The sequence below is a fragment of the Cetorhinus maximus genome, chromosome 21 (assembly GCF_964194155.1).
Source record: "Cetorhinus maximus chromosome 21, sCetMax3.hap1.1, whole genome shotgun sequence".
In the NCBI taxonomy this organism is placed as follows: Eukaryota; Metazoa; Chordata; class Chondrichthyes; order Lamniformes; family Cetorhinidae; genus Cetorhinus; species Cetorhinus maximus.
This window is the reverse complement of record NC_135899.1, coordinates 31050947-31074166: the sequence shown is the minus strand read 5'-3', so window position 1 is coordinate 31074166 and position 23220 is coordinate 31050947. Positions and strand designations below refer to the sequence as shown.

At 47.0% G+C, this 23220-nt stretch overlaps 1 protein-coding gene across 1 annotated transcript; it reads right to left on the bottom strand.

Annotated features, from left to right (window-relative positions):
* Positions 1–7777: 7777 nt before the first annotated feature.
* On the bottom strand, positions 7778–21044 carry LOC144695454 (class I histocompatibility antigen, F10 alpha chain-like). The gene is made up of 6 exons (XM_078566340.1): positions 20858–21044; positions 13275–13550; positions 12879–13157; positions 9162–9281; positions 8372–8404; positions 7778–8007 (listed from the first exon to the last, which is right to left on the bottom strand). The coding sequence occupies exons 1-6, from the start codon at positions 21042–21044 to the stop codon at positions 7943–7945; spliced, it is 960 nt and encodes a 319-aa protein (XP_078422466.1). The 3' UTR covers positions 7778–7942.
* Between the last annotated feature and the right edge of the window lie 2176 nt (positions 21045–23220).

Genomic DNA, 23220 nt, shown 5'->3' with positions numbered 1-23220 from the left:
CTTTACAATCTGAAAATATATTCATTTTCACTGAGTAATGTGTAATGGTGTCTTTCAGATTAATTGACAGGCTTCGCGAGTCCTCCCACTGCATCCCACGCCCCCTGCCCCTCACCCACGCCCCCCACTAACAGTTCAGCTGCACACAGCCGGACCGTGAGTGATTCTGGAGGGAGAAGTGTGTGTGTGGCAGGGCCTTTCAGAACCTCGTGCAAACTCTCTCCCACACACAGGGATCCTTCATCCATCACACTCATCTTACTGTCCCGAGCATTTTCAATGCTGCTGCTGGGGTTCTCTCTCAGGTGTCCATCTGAGCCGACCTGTATCTCCGCCCACCCACTGACCACACTCCCATGCAGCACCTGATCTCACCCACCACCACTCTCGTTTCACTTTCGATTTAGCCAGCACGGTGCTGCTACAGTTTTTCCTTTGCTCTCCTGTCCTTTCCCCTCCCATTTCCTTCCCCCCATCACTGTTGACCCTCCGGCATCACTTTCCACCTCCCCTCCGTGACCTACCAGCCACAACCCATTTCCTTTGGGAATGTCCAGGTGAACGTGCATGTTCCCTTCCTTCCCGAAAATCCTACCCCCATCCGCATTCGCCCTCCTGACCTCCTCCTTCCCACCCCCAGGGTCAGTGTCTGCCTCCGGGTCCCCACCAACCTCCCTCGCTTTTCCCCTTCTACACTACCGTCGAACCCTCACCCTCCCACCCTATCGCCTCGCTCTGCACTCAGTCACTCTCACCATTCCCTCATATCACACCTACCCTCAGTTCGCTGCCCAGGAGGCCAACATGGCCTCATCAGAGTTCTCCCCTGCACGTTCACCTGGACATCAGCCCCTCCGAATTCCATCCCCTCTCTGCACTCCTTCCTCCCCCTGCACTCCATTCCCCCCTCCAAACTCCTTCCCCTCTCTGCGCTCCTTCCTCTCCCTGCACTCCTTCTCCTCTCTCAACTCCTCCCCCACTCTGAACTCCCTGCCTTTCACCTTCCACCTCCCTTATACCGATCTCCCCTGTTGCTGTCTTCTCCGTTACTCCCTCTTCCCCCCCATAGCCCCTCCCCCTCCCAAACTCCCCCCAACAGACATCTTCATTCCCCCACTCCCAACCTCACCTCCCGACACCTTCATTCACCTTCACAACCTCACTCCCGACACCTCCTCCCCTCCCAGTCAATCCTAGACCTTCCGGTCCATCTCCTTCTCCCAAACACAGCTGGACCTGCCTTTCCACCCCCTCGACCATCATCTGTTGTGATCAGACCCTCAACGGTGACTTCCCACCTTCCGTGAGCTGCTTCACAGTGGAGCCATGTCCATGAGAATCCACCCAGCTCACCATGGACGTTCCTCCAGGATCCTGTTGCTGTCGGGCTCCAGCATCTTCTGTTCCTCGGGTGTCCGTGTGAGCAAGGTCCTGGCAGTGAGTCCCGACTTCTGCACGTCACACTTGTCAAGACGTGTTCTACAGTGACGCTCTCGGACTGTCCGTGGGTGGGATTGAGTCTGGTGGGCTGGCCTTATAATGATACACGGATGTGTTACAATGAGGTTCCCAACGCCCAACGGTGGGAAACGTGACCAGCCATTGACGGGCAGAGCGGACGATCGCAAACTGGTTTCACAACATCGTAAAACTGATTTTTCCCTTCTCGCCATATTGTCCACACGCTGCTGAGCATGCCCGATGCCAGCGGGCAGAGAAAAATCCACCCTCAGTGTTTGTAAAGATCCCTCCTCTGCACCCGACACAGTGAGGGTGTGAAATTGTCCCCAAACTACCCAACAAGTCTTACCCAATCCAACAAAGACACACAAAGTGCTCTTTATTTGCCATGTCTGTTTAGAGTGAGATGGGTCATAATGTCCGGCAGTGTTCATTACCCGCGGGTGGAGTGGTCTTTCTGAAGGATCTGAATGAGGATGAAGAGAGGGTCAGACAGCTGCTGGAAATCAGTAATACTTCACTGAGTGGTGACCAAGCAGATATTGGAGTGAGGAAAGGTGAGTGTCAGCAGCTGGGTGTTTAAACCAGGTCTGAGCACACGAGCTTCTGTGATATGACAAAGGAAGGTGAATCCTCATTGTAAATGTTTTCTCCTGACAGGTGCTGTCTTTGGACACAGCGGCTGGAGGTGTTGGTGAGTCAGTGAGAGCAGCCCAGGGGGTTGAAAGGGAACCTGAAGAAGACACTGAGCCCCGGTCACAGAGGGAAGTGAGACACTGACTGAGTTGGGCGGGGAAGGGGAGTGACATCCAGACGAACAGGAGGGTGAGCACCCTGGGTGGGATGGCAGGTGAAGTGACACTGTCTCTCCTGCCCCCATGTTGCACATTCAGGGTGTTAACGCGGGGAGTGTCCCGAGTCTGGGACGATACTCTGATCACCAGCTCTCCATCTCCGAGCCCCTCTTGATCTGAGCGAGGCATTAGGACAGACATGAAGATGATGCCATGGGGTTACTGGGAGGATGTGTGATAAACCGGTCTGATCTGTCGGGTGGTGAGGAACCTCCAACATTTCAAGTACTTGCTCCGTGCTCCTCAGTGACACATGGACCACATGAGCCCCATGTTGACACTCTGCAGGAAGAGGCGTTCATTCCAGAACTGAGGAATGTACTGGTGGCTCCACATGACAAACACCTTGACACCCTGGACTTGAGCAGACAGGAGATGAGGGGGTTTAAGACAAGTGTTTATCATCAACTGACCCTTCGTATAAAAAGCATTCCTGACACATTGACGGGTACCCATCTCAATCCTTATACCCACATGAAGGATGCTGCAAGGCACCATAACCAGAGCCCAATAACACATGAGTTATATACCTGGTCCAGCAGAGATACAAATAACCCCAATAGAGCCACTCCTGACAGCTCCGAGTACAGAAACAGAGCAGGACCACGAGACAGCAGCTGGACCTCGAATGGATGCAGCTTCTGGTCAGCAGCTCCCCAGTGAGGAGTTATGAGCTGCTGGGCATGTCTCTGGCACAAGAGGGGGCAGGACACGGGTACAGGGAAGATGCAGGGGGCATTAGGGTGGCAGCTCTTGCAGAGTGGACATCTTTATCTCCCCCTTTGTGACAGTGACCCTCAGGCACAGAGAGGGGGGGTTTGTTGCTGTTACATTTTGAGGAAATGTTTGTGTTGTCTTATTTAATGAGAATTCTATTTGTAAATTATAAATTGAACAGGGCAGTGTGGTGTGATACAGCAGCTTCTGGGTTTTGTCATGGCAATGCACATGTGTGCACATTGGGCAAGGCTGCAGTGCAATAATGTCCAATAATGGCAAACATTGAACGTGCCTCTGCTATTGCAACTGTAAAAAAGGGGCACTGTTTCTGCACCTGTCTACGTGACTTTCTGTGTGTATGTATACTGATGAATCTAGACGTCTGTGTACATATCTCCTTGTACATTAATTTGTGTTTGTGTATGTGGATATGTCTAACTTTGTAGCTATACGTATTGATACATCTCTTTCACTGTGTGTGTGTGTTTATGTGTATTTGTGTCTGTGTGCATACTGATGTCTCAAACTTTGTATCTATATCTGTTTGTGCACATCTCTCCCTCTCCATTAGTGTATGTGTGTGTGAGATTGTGTGTGTGCCTTTGTGTGTATTGTGCGTACCTATATCTGTGAGTGTACATCTCTCTCTGTACATTAGTTATGTATGTTTGTGTATCTGTGTGTTTACTGATGTGTATCTAATATTGTATCTATATCCATGTGTGTACATCTCTCTCTGTACATTCGTTAGAGTGTGTGTGTATGTGTTCTTGAGTGTGAGAGTTTTTCTTTATTCATTCACGGGATGTGGGCTTCGCTGTCTGGGCCAGCATTTAGTGCCCAGCCCTAATTGCCCTTGAGAAGGTGGTGGTGAGCTGCCTTCTTGAACTGTTGCAGTCCATATGGCGCAAGTACACCCACAGTGCAGTTTGGGAGGGGGTTCCAGGCTTTTCACCCAGTGACAATGAAGGAACGGGGATATTGTTCCATCAGTGGCGGAGGGACTGAATGTTTGTGGAGTTGGTGCCAATCAAGTGGCTGCTTTGTGCTGGATGGTGTCAAGCTTCTTGAGTGTTGTGGGAGCTGCAGTCATCCAGGCAAGTGGGGAGTATTCCATCACACTCCTGACTTGTGCCTTGACTTGGACAGGCTTCGGGGAGTCAGGAGGTGAGTTACTCGTCACACAATTCCCAGGCTCTGACCTGCTCTTGCAGCCACAGTATTTATATGGCTAGTCCAGTTCAGTTTCTGGTCAATGGTAAAATCCCCCCAGGATGTTGATAGTGGGTGATTCAGTGATGGTAATGCCATTGAGCATCAAGGGGCAATGGTTGGATTCTCTCTTGTTGGAGATGGTCATTGCCTGGCACTTGTGTGGCACGAATGTTACTTGCCACTTGTCAGCCCAAGTCAGGATATTGTCCAGGTCTTGCTGCATTTGGACATGGACTGCTTCAGTATCTGAGGAGTCGCGAATGGTGCTGAACATTGTGCAATCATCAGCGAACATCCCCAGTCCTGACCTTATGATGGAAGAAAGGTCATTGATGAAGCAGCTAAAGATAGTTGGGCCTAGGACACTACCCTGAGGAACTCCTACAGTGATGTCCTGGAGCTGAGATTACTGACCTCCAAAAACCACAACCATCTTCCTTTGTGCTAGGTATGACTCCAACCAGCAGAGAGTTTTCCCATGATTCTATTGACTCCAGTTTTACTCGGGCTCCTTGATGCCACACTCGGCCAAATGCTGCCTTGATGTCAAGGGCAGACACTCTCACTTCACCTCGGGAGTTTAGCTCTTTTGTCCATGTTTGAACCAAGGCTGCAATGTGGCCAGGAGCTGATTGGCCCTGGCGGAACCCAAACTGGGCGTCAGTGAGCAGTTTATTGCTAAGCAAATGCCGCTTCATAGCACTGTTGATCCCTTCCATCACTTTACTGATGATGGAGAGTAGACTAATGGGGCGGTAATTGGCCGGGTTGGATTTGTCCTGCTTTTTGTGTACGGGACATAACTGGGCAATTTTCCACATTGCCGGATAGATGCCAGTGTTGTAGCTGTACTGGAACAGCTTGGCTAGGGGCATGTTCTGGAGCACAGGTCTTCAGCACTATTGGTGGAATATTGTCAGGGCCCAAAGCCTTTGCACTATCCAATGCCTTCAGTTGTTTCTTGACATCACGTGGAGTGAATCGAATTGGCTGAAGACTGGCATCTGTGATGCTGGGGACCTCTGGAGGAGGCCGAGGTGGATCATTCACTCAGCATTTCTTGCTGAAGATTGTTGCAAATGCTTCAGCCTTATCTTTGGCATTGATGTGCTGGGCTCCTCCATCATTGAGGATGGGGATATTTGTGGAGCCTCCTCCTCCAGTGAGTTGTTAAATGTCCACCACCATTCACGACTTGATGTGGCAGGGCTGCAGAGTTTAGATGTGATCCATTGGTTGTGGGATCGCTTAGCTCTGTCTATCACATACTGCTTATGCTTGACGCAAGGAGTCCTGTGCTATAGCATTACCAGGTTGACACCTTATTTTTAGGTATGCCTGGTGCTGCTTCTGCGTGGGTTTATGTGTGTGTATATATATTATATATATGTATGTATATCAGTGTGTGTGTATTTTTATATTATATATATATATCTGTGTGTGTATGTGTGTGTGTGTATATTTTATATATATATATGCTTAATCTTTGTGTGTGTGTGTGTGTGAGTATGAGTGTGAGTGTATGTCTGTTTGTCTGTGTATATATGTATTGATTTAACTAACATTGATATCCAGATAGTGAACATTGTATCTTTCAGCTGGATTTTCACTCCCGAGGTGGACAGAGTGAGCCGGAAAAATTCCCGCTTGCCGCACCCACCTTGGGAAAAAGTGCCCCGACAGAGCTGATTTTCATTGTGAGGAGGGGGCAAGTACAGGGTGGAGTCAGGTCACAGTGGCTGCCGAGTGCTGAGTTGGACTGTGTAAAAGGCCTGGCTTGGTCCTCTGGGACTTCGTCACAGCTGTTTTGATAAAAAAAAGCTCGTCCCCACCCCTCCCCCCACCAGTCCCCATTCCCCCTCCAAGACAATTTATGCCAACCCATACCAACTCACATGTCCCACCTACTCCCATGGCCCCCCAATACCCCCCATGCCAACTCATCCCTTCCCATCACCTCACCCCTAAGGCCCCTCATACCCTCCGTGCTCATTCATTCCCTCCCGCCACCCCATCCCATGGCCCTCATACCCTGCATGTTAATTTTTCTCCTCCCACCACCCCTCCACCATGGCCCCTCATACCATCCACGCTAAATCATGGCACTTCTATGCCCCTTGACCCATTCTGTACAGTGCCAATGAACCCTACATTAACAATGTCATGTGTGGAACTGCTTTAAAAAAAAAACCCACCCAAATATCATTTTCTTTTTAAAAAATGCCATTGCAACAGCTTCATAAAACTGTCAATCAACCAGACCTTTAAAATATCGATAACAGAAGCAATAAGCATTTGACACCACTTTATCCTTTTTAAATAAACGTTGAGTCATTGACAAAAGAGATCACAGAAAATTGGTGAAATTAATGATTTAATTAAGGGATTAAAGATTAATGGTACATTTTAGGTGGTAAAGGTTAAGGGTATATATGGGGGTAATGATTAATAGTCTTTTTAAGATCATAAATATGAATGATATAGTTAAACTAGTTAACAGCAATCATACATTTAAAGTGGAAAAGACGAATGGTACATTTAAGGTAAATAACGGGCTATTTTAAGGGAGATGGTGGTGTGGTGGTATTATCACTGGACCCATAATCCAGAGGCCCAGGCTAATGTTCTGGGGACAGGGGTTCAAATCCCATCATGGTAGCTGGTGGAGATAAAATTTACTTTGTAAAACCTGGAACTGAAAGCTATTCTCAGCAATGGTGACCATGACAACTACCATTGATTGTTATAAAAACACATCTGGTTCACTTATGTCCATTCGGGAAGGAAATCTGCCATCCTTATCCGGTCTGGCCAACATGTGACTCCAAATCCACAATGTGGTTGACTCTGAAATGGCTGAGCAAGCCACTCAGTTCAAGGCCAATTAGGGATGGGCAACAAATGCCAGGAATTAATGGTGCATTTAAGGTGGTATAGATTAATGATATATTTAAGGTGGGAAAGGTTAATGGTGTATTTAAATTGGTATGGATTAATGATATATTTAAGGTGATAAATATTAATGGGGCAATTAAGGTTATATGGAATAATGGTACTTTTAAGGTGGTAAACATTAATGGCATATTTAATGTGGTATGGATTAATGATATATTTAAGGTGGTAAAGATTATGGTGTATTTAAGGTGACATGGATTAATGATATATTTAAGGTGGTAAAGATTAATGGTGTATTTAAGGTGGTAAAGAATAATGGCGTATTTAAGGTGGTAAAGATAAATGGTGTATTTAAGGTGGTAAAGATTAATGGTGTATTTAAGGTGGTAAAGATTAATGGTGTATTTAATGTGGTATGGGTTAATGATATATTTAAGGTGGTAAAGATTAATGGTGTATTTAAGGTGGTAAAGATTAATGGTGTATTTAAGGTGGTAAAGATTAATGGTGTATTTAAGGTGGTATGGGTTAATGATATATTTAAGGTGGTAAAGATTAATGGTGTATTTAGGGGGATATTGCCTGAGTGCGTGTTGGCTGCGGCATTTCCCACTCTGCAAGAGTGATGGTAATTCATGTACTTTTGAGAGAGTGAAAGGCATTATATAAATGCATGTCTTCTTTGGTTTCTGTCTTTCTGCTGAGGGGTGGGCAGTTCCACCTGCCGGGTCCAACACTATTTGTCACTGCAGACTGGGCACTGACTGACGGATGGATTGAACTTAGAGACAAAAACATCAGCTGCAAGAAAATTGAAATTCACTCACTGAAACACGTGCAGCTGGAACAGAGACATCAGAAGCTGAGGAAATAAAAGCAGAACATGAGAAATTCAGTCAAATATTAAATATTTTATCACTCGCTGGGCCCAGGATTCAATCATCTCCCAGCATTAACTAAACTGACTCACAAAGAAAATGAGCACAGAGGGAGTGGAGGATGAGGGAGTGGAGGGTGAAGGAGTGGAGGGTGAAGGGGAGCAGGGTGAGGGAGTGGAGGGTGAAGGGGAGGAGGGTAAGGGAGTAGTCGATAAGGGAATGGAGGGTGAGGGAGAGGAGGGTGAGGTTCCCCCCTGTGTAACACGGAGTTACTCCCAGGAGAATGTAATTCCATAACTTTCAATCCCTCCTATTTCATTCCCAACAATCTGTCCCTCAGTCACTTACTCTGAGCTGTTGTGTAGGTCACACTTGAAGAATCTGCAGAAGCAAAATAAATGTCAGTTAGAATGGGGAATAATCCATTCTGAGAGTGTGAGAACACAACAAGTGTGAGGGAATGGAGATTGTGTAAGAAATACTCATTCCCACACTCCCCTCCATCCTTACACTTTATGAGATCCTGTCGATCTCTCCCATTCCATCGATATTCAGTAGGTGAGGATGTGAGTGTGTGTGGTGGGTTTAATGATCAATATTACACCTGGTCTGGGCTGATCACACAAAGGAAGATCAGACCGGGAACAAGACGTGTTTATACGTGTGTATCTGTGTGTGGGAATTAAATCAGTTCCATTCAACACAGTGTCCTGTACTCCCAGTACTGGAGATTTCCCCACACTTACTCTGTCCCCTCAGTTCCACATTCCCCTCTCTCTCACTCTCCCCTCTCAGTGTCCTGTACTCCCAGTACTGGAGATTCCCCCACACTCACTCTGTCCCCTCAGTTCTACATTCCCCTCTCTCTCTGTCCCCTCTCAGTGTCCTGTACTCCCAGTACTGGAGATTCCCCCACACTCACTCTATCTCCTCAGTTCCACATTCCCCTCTCCCTCACTCTCCCCTCGCAGTGTCCTGTACTCCCAGTACTGGAGATTCCCCCACACTCACTCTGTCCCCTCAGTTCTACATTCCCCTCTCTCTCACTCTCCCCTCTCAGTGTGCTGTACTCCCAGTACTGGAGATTCCCCCACACTCACTGTTTCCTCAGTCCTCCATTCTTGTCTCAGATTCTTACCTCTCATTTGCCATTTCCAAATGATTGTTCCGATTATCCTGAATATAACAAGCAGTGCTGCGATCGTGAGTCCAATTACAATTCCAAGTTGTGAGGATCCCACACCGTTTTCTGGGATTTCTGAAACACATTGGAATAATACCAGGATTATATGTCTGTTATGGATTCATTCCCAGTGGATAAATCAGGGACAATTTTAACCAAAACAGCTCATTTGGAACTGATGGGATTGGTGGGGACCTGATGGGATTGGTTGAATATCCCCTCCGGAAGTCCATCGGGACCAGATCCATAGACATTCCCTTATCCACCATGTTACTGAGCTCCTCATAAAATTCAATGAGATGAGTCAGACATGAGCTCCCATTCACAAATCCATCCTGTCTCTCTTTGATCAGCTGATCCTTGTCTAAGTGTCTGGAACTCAATCTCTGGGCATTTGTGGAGACTTTTCTTTGATCTGGATTCTCTCACTTATTTCCTGTGTTGACCATGGTGGGTTCACTGCAGTAGTTTAGGACTAAGTCCTGCTGTTGGATTGTCCTGAGTGCTTCTTCTGAACTGGATACTGTCCAAGTCTTGCTGCATTTGACTATGGACTGCTTCAGTATCTGAGGGTTCGCGAATGGTGCTGAACATTGGGCAATCTTCAGTGAACATCCCCACTTCTGACCTTATGAAGGAAGGTAATTGAAGGGGCAGCTGCAGAGGGCTGGACCGAGGACACTACCCTGGGGAACCCCTGCAGTGATGTCCTGGAGCTGAGGTGACTGACCTCCAACAGCCATCGTCCTTTCCGTTAGATATGACCCCAACTAGTGGAGAGTTTTCCCCTGATTCCCATTGACTCCAGTTTTGCTAGATGCTACACTGGGTCAAATGTTGCCTTGATGTCGAGAGCAATCACTCTTACCTCACCTCTTGAGTTCTGCTCCTTTGTGAATGTTTGGACTGATGCTGTAATGAGGTCAGGATCAGAGTTCCCCTGATGGAACCCAAACTGAGCATCTGTCAGCAGGGTTTTGCTGTATAACTACCACATGATAGTATTGTCAAAACCCCTTCCATCACGTTGCTGATGATTGAGAGTAGACCGATAGGGCAGTAATTGGCTGGATTGGAATCGTCCTGCAAGGTTTTGTTACAAGCCTTGGTTTTCCATTGTCGATTGAGAAGGAGAGAGAAGCTTGTGAAATACCTCCCTTATAGCAAAAGTGGGTGCCTTGCAGTAATATTACTGGACGTTTTATAGATTAAGAATCTATATGGACTGTTGCCTGGAAAAGGGTGTTAATTTGAAAGTCTAGCTAAGTAGGAATCTTTTGGGAAATGCTGGAAGACTAAATTTAACTGGGTAACTGTAATCTTATGTGTTTAAGTTTTCTTTTCTTTTGTTTATAAACGTTACAATTTAATATTTAAAATCTCCAAAAGCAGCAGTGGGATATTTACTTCTGACTTCAGTACATACACCTTCTCGCAATAAATACAAGTTGCAAATCATTGTGCTGGCTTGACCAAGTTTCCCTTTGGGATTTGGTCAGCCTGGTAATTACCACCTGCCATATCAGAGCATCCTTTTCGTAAATAACTGAGATTTTGGATTTATTCAAGTCAAATAAAAGTTACTGGTCTCTCCCGAGATGGTAACAAAGTTAGTGAGCGGCATGGGTTTTTTACAACAATCCAATTGCTTCATGGGTTATCATACTAAAACTAGCTTTTAATTCCATATTTATTAATTAAATTTAAATCCCTGTAACTGCTGTGGTGGGATTTGAACTTGTGTTTCCCAGAGCATTAGCCTGGGCCTTTGGATTACTTAGGCCTGTAACATCTGGAACAAGACAGTGCAGCCTTAAAATTAGAGCGAAGTCATTTCGGAGCGGAAGCAGAAAGCACTTCTTCACAAAAAGGGCAGTGGAAATCTGGAACTCTCTCCCCCTCAATCTGTGGATGCCGGGAGGATGGGGGGGAATGGGGATGTGTCAATTAAAATGATCAATACTGAGATGGGGATATTTCTGGCAGCAAACAGATATAGAGCAATAGTGCGTAATGATATCACACATCCGCACAAACATAGACACACTTACGGACAGGAGAGAGATAGGAAAACTGAACATATTTCCTCTTCCCACCTGTCCACAAACAGTGGGTGTTTTAAATTAGTTAGGGCTTATTAGGTGGCGTCGTTTCCCAATCCCCTGGATTTTCTGATCCAATTTACCAACAACTCGCAGCAAACTCGCATTATGATTAACTCAGAATGTTAGTTTAATTCACATTCAGGAAGAAACCCGGGGAAGGAGTGTCCACAATTGCCCACTCCAAACACACTCATACACATGCACACATACACACACACACACACACCACACACATGTGCACGTACACACACATGCACACACACACACACACACACGTGCGCATACACACACACAAACACACCACACACACGTGCATGCACACACACACCACACACATGTGCGCATACACACACATGTGCACACACACACGCGTGCGCATACACACACCACATACACATGCGTATACACACACGTGTGCATACACACACGTACGCGCATGCGCATACACACACACATACACACACACGCATACACACATGTGCATACACACACACGCGCATACACACACCACACACACGTGCACAGGCACACACACACGCACGCATGCACACACACCACACACACGCACGCGCGCACAGTAACTGGAGGATAGAAGATAAGAGTTTTACAGTACAAGAACCACTGAAATTAATATTAGTTCACGTGATTTCTAGAGCCCATGAGGCAAAGTGTAGAGGGCGTTTCCTTTGTGACAGGGTTCAGTTCTGATTAGTTTCTGGTTGGAGATAACAAGACATAAATCCTTGAAACAAACAATGCTGCAGCACTCTGGGCTTCTGCGCTTACACCGCTTGGCAGGCATCGATCAGAGATTTTTAAAATCAAGCAGGCTTGGTGGGCTGGAGAGGTGGTAGCTGACTGCTCACTGAGCCAGGTGGCTGGAATCCTGTCCAGTTGATGTTAAACAGCAGCCTGAGGATTTCTCAGTTCTCAAAGGAATATATGGATTTCAAAATGGTCCCTCAAGTCATGTGACCTTCTTCCTCCTCAATGACTTCAAAAGGGACTTTTACCCAGTGCCTGGAACTGGCATTGATTTCAGGACTGATAATGACCCAGTCCTTAGTTATTGAAAGGTTTACCATCCCTATTGAGGGTCTGGTGTTGGGAAGCCATTGTCTAGGCAGACTCACTGACTCCACTAGCAAGGTGAGCTTAGCAGACGCAAATGGCATCTTTGTTCCCCCTTTGAAATGGGCCTGGACAGTCTCAGGAGTGACATGAGTGCATCAGCAACTCTGTAGGCTCGACGAGTTCTAATGTATGAGTCTCCTGGTCTTTTGTGATTACAAGGGGGCTGTACAATGAGATGTGAGATTCCACAGCTGAGAAAATAATTCTTTTGTTCTTGTAACTTCTGGGAGAGGGGGTTTAGGGGGGGGGTAACTCCCAGACAAAGGGTCAATACTGTGGTCATGTGACTGAGAGCAGCCATCTTTTATTAGTTCATCAGAAAGTCAATTTTTTTAAAACAGCAAAAGAATAAAGTTCTGGATTTCTTTTCATGTCCCAAAGACCCAGCACACACACAGACACACACACACACACACACACTACAATTCCTTACCCCACTGATAGAGCTGGGTCTCTGCCAGGCTGCAGTGTTCAATTTGACAGGAGTACTGATCCTCATCCCCAGCATTTATTTCAATCTCTTTCTGGATCTGATGGGTCCCATCGTGGTTGGGTCGAACCCCCGAGGATAGTGTCTCAGACATTACCTCTCCATCCCTTAGCCAGCTCACCTCGATGTCTACAGGATAAAACCCAGTAACCAGGCAGGAGAGAGTGAGCGGCTTGTACTGACTATTGGGCTCACTTCTGGAGATGAACACTTCAGGCTCAGCTGTAATGGGAAAGGGTGAAAACACAAACAATAGACAGACACTGAATGGAATGGGAGAACGCTTTCATAGACCAGTGAAGATAGATCAGGACATGGGGTCAAAACTGAAATAATCACCTTTCCTTCTGAGGTATTCCTTTCCAACTTGTAAATATTTCTTTAAGAGGCCAACTAGATCTTCTTCCAACTGCCATTCCCAATGCTTGTTCCAGGATTCATCCGAATTCCATTTCTCTTTAATCCTCACTGCATTGGGATTGGTTGCAAACCATCTCATACTGTCTGGCTCTAAACTAATATAGTCTTTCCCATCAAATCCAAACCGCATCGATCTCTGAACAGAGCCGTCTTCAGTGACATTAACAGTCCTTATCCATTGTAGAATGTGAAATCCTGTCAGTAACCAACCAGAAATCAGCAATCAATAATTCACTGCTTGTTAGAAATGCCTTCTTGCAATTCAGAGAGGACAATTTCAGTGGAACCCACTTGATAAGGAAATTGACAGGCCAATATGCAACACTGGTCCTACATCCCGTTAGATTCTACACTAAATTGAATTTAGCAGAGAACAACATGGAATGTGGTGCAAATCCAGCTTTCCACTCAGTCCGTTAGCTTGATGGTCTAATGCGTTATGTTAAAATTACTGCAGTTTTTGGGAAACAATCACACAGGAGAGAGTTACAATCTGATCCTGGCCACAGTCTGATCAGAGGGGAAAGGGGATCTAGTATCAGATAGAAATGGGGGATTAGAGTCACAGTCTGATCAGAGGGGAAAGAGGATCTAGTACCAGATAGAAATGGGGGATTAGAGTCATAGTCTGATCAGAGGGGAAAGAGGAGCTAGTACCAGATACAAATGGGGGATTAGAGTCACAGTCTGATCAGAGGGGAAAGGGGATCTAGTACCAGATAGAAATGGGGGATTAGAGTCACAGTCTGATCAGAGGGGAAAGGGGATCAAGTTTGCAATTGGTACAAGGATAGGGGGAGGGAGTGGGTCATTGGGATTAAAACAAAACTATAGGGATGGGGTGGAGCATTGTGATTAGACTGGGATTAATAGAGGGCTATGGGTAGAGAGCGGGCCAGTGGGATTAATATAGAATTGATCTAGCAATTGCATGTCAGTGGTTTGGCGTCATGGTGATCTTATGTGTAAAATGCAGTTACATGATCCACTGCCGCTGGCTAGTTTACTGCGAAGAGGGACCGAGTGTGTAAATCTCTCCCATCAATACAGAGTCTCAGCATCACACGAACCCCAGTTGTGCCTCCTCACAGTGACTAATGCCAACAAGGTATATTTGGCCCTCGGCTGAGCTGCAGGGGATGTAGGAGAAACCTTGGCTTCTAGTGAAGTGAGAAACAGGTCCACCGGTATGTGGACACACTCCAGCTATGAGTCAAATAATACCAATTGCCTTGTGTGGCTGGCTCAGGACAGTCAAAGGCACTGGAGTGGAGTCCTATCAGCAGCTGGTGATCCCTTTAAACAAGCACCTTTTGGCAACTCATACTACCGGGTGGTCTCCAGAAGTAGGGGCTCCTGCACATCTGGATTCAGTCCAAAAGGGCGACAGGGAGATGCAGATACTGGGCCAGTCTCTGTCTCCAAATCATGCCCAGGCTATTCAGACAAAAAGAAAATAGACAGGATACTTCACCATTAATAACAAATACAGGGAGAACACTTCACCATTAATAACAAATAAAGAGGATGCTTGTCGAAGGAGCCTTGGTGAGTTACTGCAGTGCAATTTGTAGATGGTATACACTGCTGCTACTGTGCGTCGGTGGTGGAGGGAGTGAATGTTTATGGATGGGGTGCCAATCAAGCGGCTGCTTTTTCATGAATGTTGTCCAACTTCTTGAGTGATGTGGGAGCTGCACTCATCCAGGCAAGTGGGAGCTTTCCATCACACTCCTGACTTGTGCCTTGTAGATGGTGGACAGGCTTTTGGGGAGTCAGGAGGTGAGTTACACACTGCAGGATTTCTAGCCTCTGACCTGCTCTTATAGCCACAGTATTTATGTAGCTAGCCCAATTCAGTTTTGGTCAATGGTAATCCCCAGGGTGTTGATAGTATGACACTCAGTGATGGTAACGCCATTGAACGTCAAGGGGAGATGGTTAGATTCTCTCTTGTTGTTGATGGTCCTTGCCTGGCAATTGTGTCATGTGAATACTACTCCTCAGTTATCAGCCCAAGTCTGAATCTCTTCCAGCACTTAATGCATTTGGACATGGACTGCTTCAGTATCTGAGGAGTCATGAATGGTGCTGAACATTGTACAATCATCAATGAACATCCCCACTTCTGTCCTTAAAATAAAAGGAAAGTCATTGATGAAGCAGCTGAAGGTGGTTGGGCCAAGGACAATATCCTGAGGAACTCCTGCAGTGATGTCCTGGAGTGAGATGACTGACCTCCAACAACCACAACCATCTTCCTTTGTGCTAGGTATGATTTTAACCCACGGAGAGTTTTCCCCTCCGATTCCCATTGACTGCAGTTTTGCTAGGGCCCCTAGATGCCACACTCGGTCAAATGCTGCCTTGATGTCAAGGGCAGTCACTCTCACCTCACCTCAGGAGTTTAGCTCTTTCATCCATGTTTGTATCAAGGCTGTAAATAGGTCAGGAGCTGAGTGGCCCTGGTGGAAACCACACTGTCAGTGAGCAGGTTATTGCTAAGCAAGTGCCGCTTGATAGCACTGTTGATAATCTCTTCCATTACTTTACTGATGATGGAGAGTAGACTGATGGGGTGGTAATTGGTTGAGTTGGATTTGTCCTGCTTTTTGTGTACAGGACATGCCTTGGCAATTTTCCACATAGCCGGGTAGATGCCAGTGTTGTAGTTGTACTGGAACAGCTTGGCTAGGGGCGTGGTAAGTTCTGGAGCACAAGTCGTCAGTACTATTGCCGGAATATTGTCAGGGCCCAAAGCCTTTGCAGTATCCAGTGCCTTCAGCCATTGCTTGATAGCATGTGGAGTGAATCGAATTGGCTGAAGACTGGCATCTGTGATGCTGGGGACCTCCGGATGAGGCCGAGGTGGATTATCCACTCGGCACAAAAACAGAATTACCTGGAAAAACTCAGCAGGTCTGGCAGCATCGGCGGAGAAGAAAAGAGTTGACGTTTCGAGTCCTCATGACCCTTCAGCAGAACTGAGTGAAGTTAGGAGAGGGGTGAAATATAAGCTGGTTTAAGGTCGGGTGGCGGGGGGGGGGGCGGTGGGGGGAGAGAAGTTGGTTGGGGGGGTGGTTGTAGGGACAAGCAAGCAGTGATAGGAGCAGATAATCAAAAGATGTTACAGACAAAGGAATAGGGAGGTGTTAAAGGTGGTGATATTATCTAAGAAAATGTGCTAATTAAGAATGGATGGCAGGACACTCAAGGTACAGCTCTAGTGGGGGTGGGATGGAAAGACTGACAGGGTATTATAGTTATAGATTTAAAAATAATGGAAATAGGTGGGAAAAGAAAAATCTATATAAATTATTGTAAAAAACAAAAGGGAGAGGGAAGAAACAGAAATGGGGGTGGGGATGGGGGAGGGAGTTTAAGATCTAAAGCTGTTGAATTCAATATTTAGCCCGGAAGGCTGTAAAATGCCTAGTCGGAAGATGAGGTGCTGTTCCTCCAGTTTGCGTTGGGCTTCACTGGAACAATGCAGCAAGCCAAGGACAGACATGTGGGCAAGAGAGCAGGGTGGAGTGTTGAAATGGCAAGCGACAGGGAGGTTTGGGTCATTCTTGCGGACAGACCGCAGGTGTTCTGCAAAGCGGTCGTCCAGTTTGCGTTTGGTCTCTCCAATGTAGAGGAGACCGCATTGGGAGCAACGAATGCAATAGACTAAGTTAGAGGAAATGCAAGTGAAATGCTGCTTCACTTGAAAGGAGTGTTTGGGCCCTTGGACGGTGAGGAGAGAGGAAGTGAAGGGGCAGGTGTTGCATCTTCTGCGTGGGCATGGGGAGGTGCCATAGGTGGGGGTTGAGGAGTAGGGGGTGATGGAGGAGTGGACCAGTGTGTCCCAGAGGGAACGATCCCTACGGAATGCCGCCGGGGGGGTGAAGGGAAGATGTGTTTGGTGGTGGCATCATGCTGGAGTTGGCGGAAATGGCGGAGGATGATCCTTGGAATGCAGAGGCTGGTGGGGTGATAAGTGAGGACAAGGGGGACCCTATCATGTTTCTGGGAGGGAGGAGAAGGCGTGAGGGCGGATGCACGGGAGATGGGCCGGACACGGTTGAGGGCCCTGTCAACGACCGTGGGTGGAAAACGTTGGTTAAGGAAGAAGGAGGACATCTCAGAGGAACTGTTTTTGAAGGTAGTATCATCAGAACAGATGCGACGGAGGCGAAGGAACTGAGAGAATGGGATGGAGTCCTTACAGGAAGCGGGGTGTGAGGAGCTGTAGTCGAGGTAGCTGTGGGAGTCGGCAGGCTTGTAATGGATATTGGTGGACAGTCTATCATCAGAAATTGAGACAGAGAGGTCAAGGAAGGGAAGGGAAGTGTCAGAGATGGACCATGTGAAAATGATGGAGGGGTGGAGATTGGAAGCAAAATTAATGAATTTTTCCAGGTCCCGACGAGAGCATGAAGCCGCACCGAAGTAATCATCGATGTACCGGAGAAAGAATTGTTGGAGGGGTCCGGAGTAGGACTGGAACAAGGAATGTTCCACATACCCCATAAAGAGACAGGCATAGCTGGGGCCCATGCGGGTACCCATAGCCTCACCTTTTATTTGGAGGAAGTGGGAGGAGTTAAAGGAGAAATTGTTCAGTGTGAGAACAAGTTCAGCCAGACGGAGGAGAGTAGTGGTGGATGGGGATTGTTGGGGCCTCTGTTCAAGGAAGAAGCTAAGGGCCCTCAGACCATCCTGGTGGGGGATGGAGGTGTAGAGGGATTGGACGTCCATGGTGAAGAGGAAGCGGTTGGGGCCAGGGAACTGGAAATTGTTGATGTGACGTAAGGTGTCAGAGGAATCACGGATGTAGGTGGGAAGGGACTGGACAAAGGGAGAGAAAAGGGTGTCAAGATAACGAGAAATGAGTTCCGTGGGGCAGGAACAGGCTGACACGATCGGTCTGCCAGGACAGTTCTGTTTGTGGATTTTGGGTAGGAGGTAGAAGCGGGCCGTCCAAGGTTGGGCAACTATCAGGTTGAAAGCTGTGTTTCCACCCCACCCCCACTAGAGCTGTACTTTGAGTGTCCTGCCATCCATTCTTAATTAGTACATTCTCTTAGATAATATCACCACCTTTAACACTTCCCTATTCCTTTGTCTGTAACATCTTTTGATTATCTGCTCCTATCACTGCTTGCTTGTCCCTACAACCACACCCCCCACCAACTTCTCTCTGCCCCCCCCGCCCCCCGACCTTAAACCAGCTTATATTTCACCCCTCTCCTAACTTCACTCAGTTCTGCTGAAGGGTCATGAGGGCTCGAAACGTCAACTCTTTTCTTCTGAGCCGAAGCTGCCAGACCTGCTGAGTTTTTCCAGGTAATTCTGTTTTTGTTTTGGATTTCCAGCATCCGCAGTAGTTTTTTGTTTTTATCCACTCGGCACTTCTGGCTGAAGATTGTTGCGAATGCTTCAGCCTTGTCTTTTGCACTGATGTGCTGAGTTCCCTCTTCATTGAGGATGGGGATATTTGTGGAGCCTCCTCCAACAGCGAGTTGTTTAATTGTCCACCACAATTCACAACTAGATGTGGCAGGGCTGCAGAGCTTAGATCTGATCCATTGTTTATGGGGTCACTTAGCTCTGTCTATCACTTGCCGCTTATGCTGTTTTGCAAGCAAGTAGTCCTGTGTTATAGCTTCACCAGGTTGACACCTCATTTTTAGGCATGCCTGGTGCTGCTCCTAGCATGCCCTCCTGCACTCTTCATTGAACCAGAGTTGATCCCCTGGCTTGGTGATAATTGTAGAGTGGGGGATATGCCAGGCCATGAGGTTACAGATTGTGTTTGAGTACAATTCTGCTGCTGCTGATAGCACACGGCACCTCATAGATGCCCAGACTTGAGTTGCTAGACCTGTTTGAAATCTATCCCATTTAGCACAGTGGCAGTGCCACACAACACGATGGAGGGTATCCTCAATGTGAAGACTGGACTCCACAAGGACTGTGCAGTGGCCCCTTCTGCCGATACTGTTATGTACAGATGCATCTATGACAGGTACATTGGTGAGGACAAGATCAAGTAATTATTTCCATCTTGTTGGTTCCCTCACCACCTGCCGCAGACCCAGTCTAGCAGCTATGTCCTTTAGGACTCAGCCAGTTTGGTCAGTAGTGGTGCTACTGAGCCACTGTTGGTGACAGACATTGAAGTCCCCCACACCCTTGCCACCCTCAAGTGCTTCCTACAAGTGGTGTTCAACATGGATGAGCACTGATTCATCAGCTGAGGGAGTGCAGTACATGGTAATCAGCAGGAGGTTTCCTTGCCCATGTTTGACTTGATGCCATAAGATTCATGCACTCCCAGAGCAACTCCCTCCTAACTGTATGCCACCTTTAATGGGTCCATTCTGTCCTGGGGTTGGGATAGGACACACCCTAGAAAGGTGATGGGGTCATTGTGTGTCAGGTATGATCCCGTGAGTATGACTATGTCAGGCTCAACAGCTTGACTAGCCTGTGAGACAGTTCTCTCAATTTTGGCACTAGCCCCCAGGTGTTAGTAAGGGGGACTTTGCAGGGTCGATAGGGTTGAGTTTGCCGTTGTCGTTTCTGGTGCCTAGGTCGATGCCGGGTGGTCCATCCAGTTTCATTCCCTTTTCACTTTTCCGTATTGGCTTTCTGTTACAACTGAGCGTCTAGCCCGGCCATTTCAGAGAGCTTTTAACAGTCAGTCACTTTGCTGTGGGTCTGGAGTCACATGTAGGCCAGACCGGGTAAGGACGGCCAATTTCCTTCAACAAAGGGCATCAGTGAACCAGATGGATTTTTATGACGCTCGACAATTACTGAGATGAGCTTTAAATTTCTTATTTATTACTTGAATTTAAATTCCACCAGCTGCCATGGTGGGATTTGAACCTGAACATTAGTCTGAGTCTCTGGATTGTCAGTCCTGTAACAATGCCAATACTGCCTCCCCTCACCCCACCACCTCCGTTCATGCCATGCTTTTCCCCATATCACTCTCTGTCTCCACTATCACCCTGTCTGCTAATGTTTCCTGCTCCTTTCTCCATCTTGGGTGTCTCTCCTTCTCCTTTGTTAACCTTTCTCTAGTCCTCCATGTCTGTCTCTCCCCTCTCTCCCTCCCCCTCACTCACTTCCCTAATTCCCTCTCTCCACGTCTCTCTTTTTATCAACTTGCTCAACTTCTCTCCCTCACCTTTTCCCACCATCACCCGATATCATTTATGTTTGAACTGAGAGAGTGGGAATTGTCAGGAAGAGATGGCCAGGCTGCGGGGAAGAGGGAAGCCCCAGCAGCGGGAATAAAGCAGGAAGTACAAAAACCAGGAATGGTCCACGAGCTGATATGGGGTTGACTGGGAAAGTGGAAGCAGCTGGGGGTCGGAGAGTGGGCAAAACAACACAAAATCTCATTGCTTCATTACCAATGGGACAGTACCACTACCGCTGCACACCCCCACTCCACCCCAGTTAACCTGGCCGCCAGTGGGAGATCCCAGTCTGACTGGACATACCAGTCGTGTGGTTCATCCCTTTCATGATCGTGTTAAACGTCTTCTTCATTACGTCGTAACGTTCCTTTCCCAGGCGGTTGAGGTAATCCCAGTTTTCTACATTCAGATAGTCCGTTATGAACTGCTGCCTGGAAGCCATCTGCATGGTGTCACTGTCATAATAGGATAACATTACTTCATTGAGCATTGCCACACCTACAAACTCAGGGCAATCAGGAATGCCGGAGATTCCCGTGTACAGCACTGTGAAGCAGTCAGTGTCTGTTAAAGAAGCAAATAAAGGGACTGGTTAATAAGGAATCAATGATATTTTCCAAACAGCACCAACTGACCAAGATGAATAACAACCATATAGTGGCAATCTCCTGTAGTCCCTCACTTCATTTTAACACCAGGATCCTGTCTGAAATGAGAAACTAGATTTCTTTTTGATTCATGGGATGTGGGCATTACTTGGCTAGGCCAGCATTTATTGCCCATCTCTAATTGCCCTTGTTCAGAGGGCATTTAGGAACCAACCACTTTGCTGTAAGTCTGGAGTCACATGTAGGCCAGAACAGCTGAGGGCAGCTGATTTCCTTTCCTAAAGGACTTTAGTGAACCAGATGGGTTTTTATGACAATCGGCAATAGTTTCATGAGCATAATCAGACTTTTAATTCCAGGTTTTTATTGAATTCAATTTTCACCATTTGCTGTGGGGAGATTCAAACCCAGGACCCTGGAGCATTACTCAGGGGTCTCTGGATTACTAGCCCAGCAACAATACCACTACGCCACTGCCTCCAGCTCGAAATGTGTACTGGAGAACTTTTTAGGTCAATATGTAGAGGGTCCAACAAGGGACGGTGCATTGCTGGACCTAATTCCGGGGAATGAAGCTGGACAGGTGGCTGAGGTGGTGGTGGGCGAGCATTTTAGTGATAGCGACCACAACATGGTACAGTTTAAGTTTGTTATGGACAAAGAAACCAACAAGTTGCAAAAAAATGTTTCGAATTGGGGGAGAGTGGATTTTAGTAAAATAAGGCAGGATCTGGCCAAGGTAGACTGGGAACAGTTAGTTGTGGGGAAATCGACAGAGGAACAGTGGGGGGTGTTCAAAAAGGAAATGGGGGCGGTGGGTACAGGCTCAACATGTTCCCTCTAGGGTGATAGGAAGGAGTAACAAGCCCAGAGAACCATGGATGACCAGAGATATTCAAGTTACAATGAGAATGAAAAGAGAGGATTTTAGCAGGTACAAGGGAAGCAAATCAGCAGAGGCATTAGTGGAGTACAGAAAGTGCAGGATGGAGCTTAAGAAAGCAATTAGGAGAGCAAAGAGGGGATATGAGAAAACTCTGGTTGGTAAAAGTAGGGAAAATCCCAAGATATTCTATAAGTATATCAATGGGAAGAGGATAATCAGGGAAAAAGTAGGGCCCATAAGGGCCCAAGGGAGCAATCTATGGGTGGAGCCTGAGGATATCCCTAAGGGTGTTGAATGAATACTTCACATCTGTCTTCACCCAAGAGAATGAGGATGAAGGTGTCGAACTCGGGGAGAGAGACTGCGAGGTTGTTAATCAAATTGATATAGGGATAAACAACGTATTGGAGGTGTTGGCAGGCTTAAAAGTAGACAAATCTCCAGGTCTGGATGATTTGTGTCCCAGACTGCTGAGGGAGACAAGGGAGGAGATCGCAGGGGCTCTGACCCAAATTTTTAATTCCTCTCTGGCCACGGGGGAGGTGCCAAAGGCCTGGAGAACAGCTAATGTGGTTCCGCTATTTAAGAAGGGTTGTAGAAATAAGCCAGGAGATTACAGGCCAGTGAGTCTCGCGTCAGTGGTAGGGAAACTATTGGAGAAAATTCTGAAGGAGAGAATCTATCTCCACTTGGAGAGGCAAGGTTTGATCAGGGATAGCCAGCATGGATTTGTCAAAGGGAGGTTAAACCAAACAAATTTGATTGAATTTTTTGAGGAGGTGACCGGGTGTTTAGATGAGGGTAGTGCAGTTGATGTAGTTTATATGGATTTCAGCAAAGCCTTTGACAAGGTCCCACATGGGAGAATTATAAAGAGGCAAATGCACATGGGATACAGGATGATTTGATAAGGTGGATTCAAAATTGGCTTAGTTGTAGGAGGCAGAGGGTGATGACAGAAGGATGCTTTAGTGACTGGAAGCCAGTGGCCACTGGCATACCACAGGGATCTGTGCTGGGTCCCCTATTATTTGTCATTTATCTAAACGACATAGATGACTACGTGGGGGGCAGAATTAGTAAATTTGCGGATGACAGAAAGATTGGCTGGGTGGGTAACAGTGAAGTTGAGTGTCTTGGGCTACAGGAAGATATAGACAGGGTGGTCAAAT

Coding starts and splice junctions, on each gene's coding strand:
- LOC144695454 (XM_078566340.1), bottom strand. CDS start 21,044: ATGCTCAATGAAGTAATGTTATCCTATTATGACAGTGACACCATGCAG. Junction 8,405..9,161: donor TTGGAAATGGCAAATGAGAG/GTAAGAATCTGA, acceptor TTGCTTCTGCAG/ATTCTTCAAGTGTGACCTAC. Junction 8,008..8,371: donor GACCTACACAACAGCTCAGA/GTAAGTGACTGA, acceptor TTATTTCCTCAG/CTTCTGATGTCTCTGTTCCA.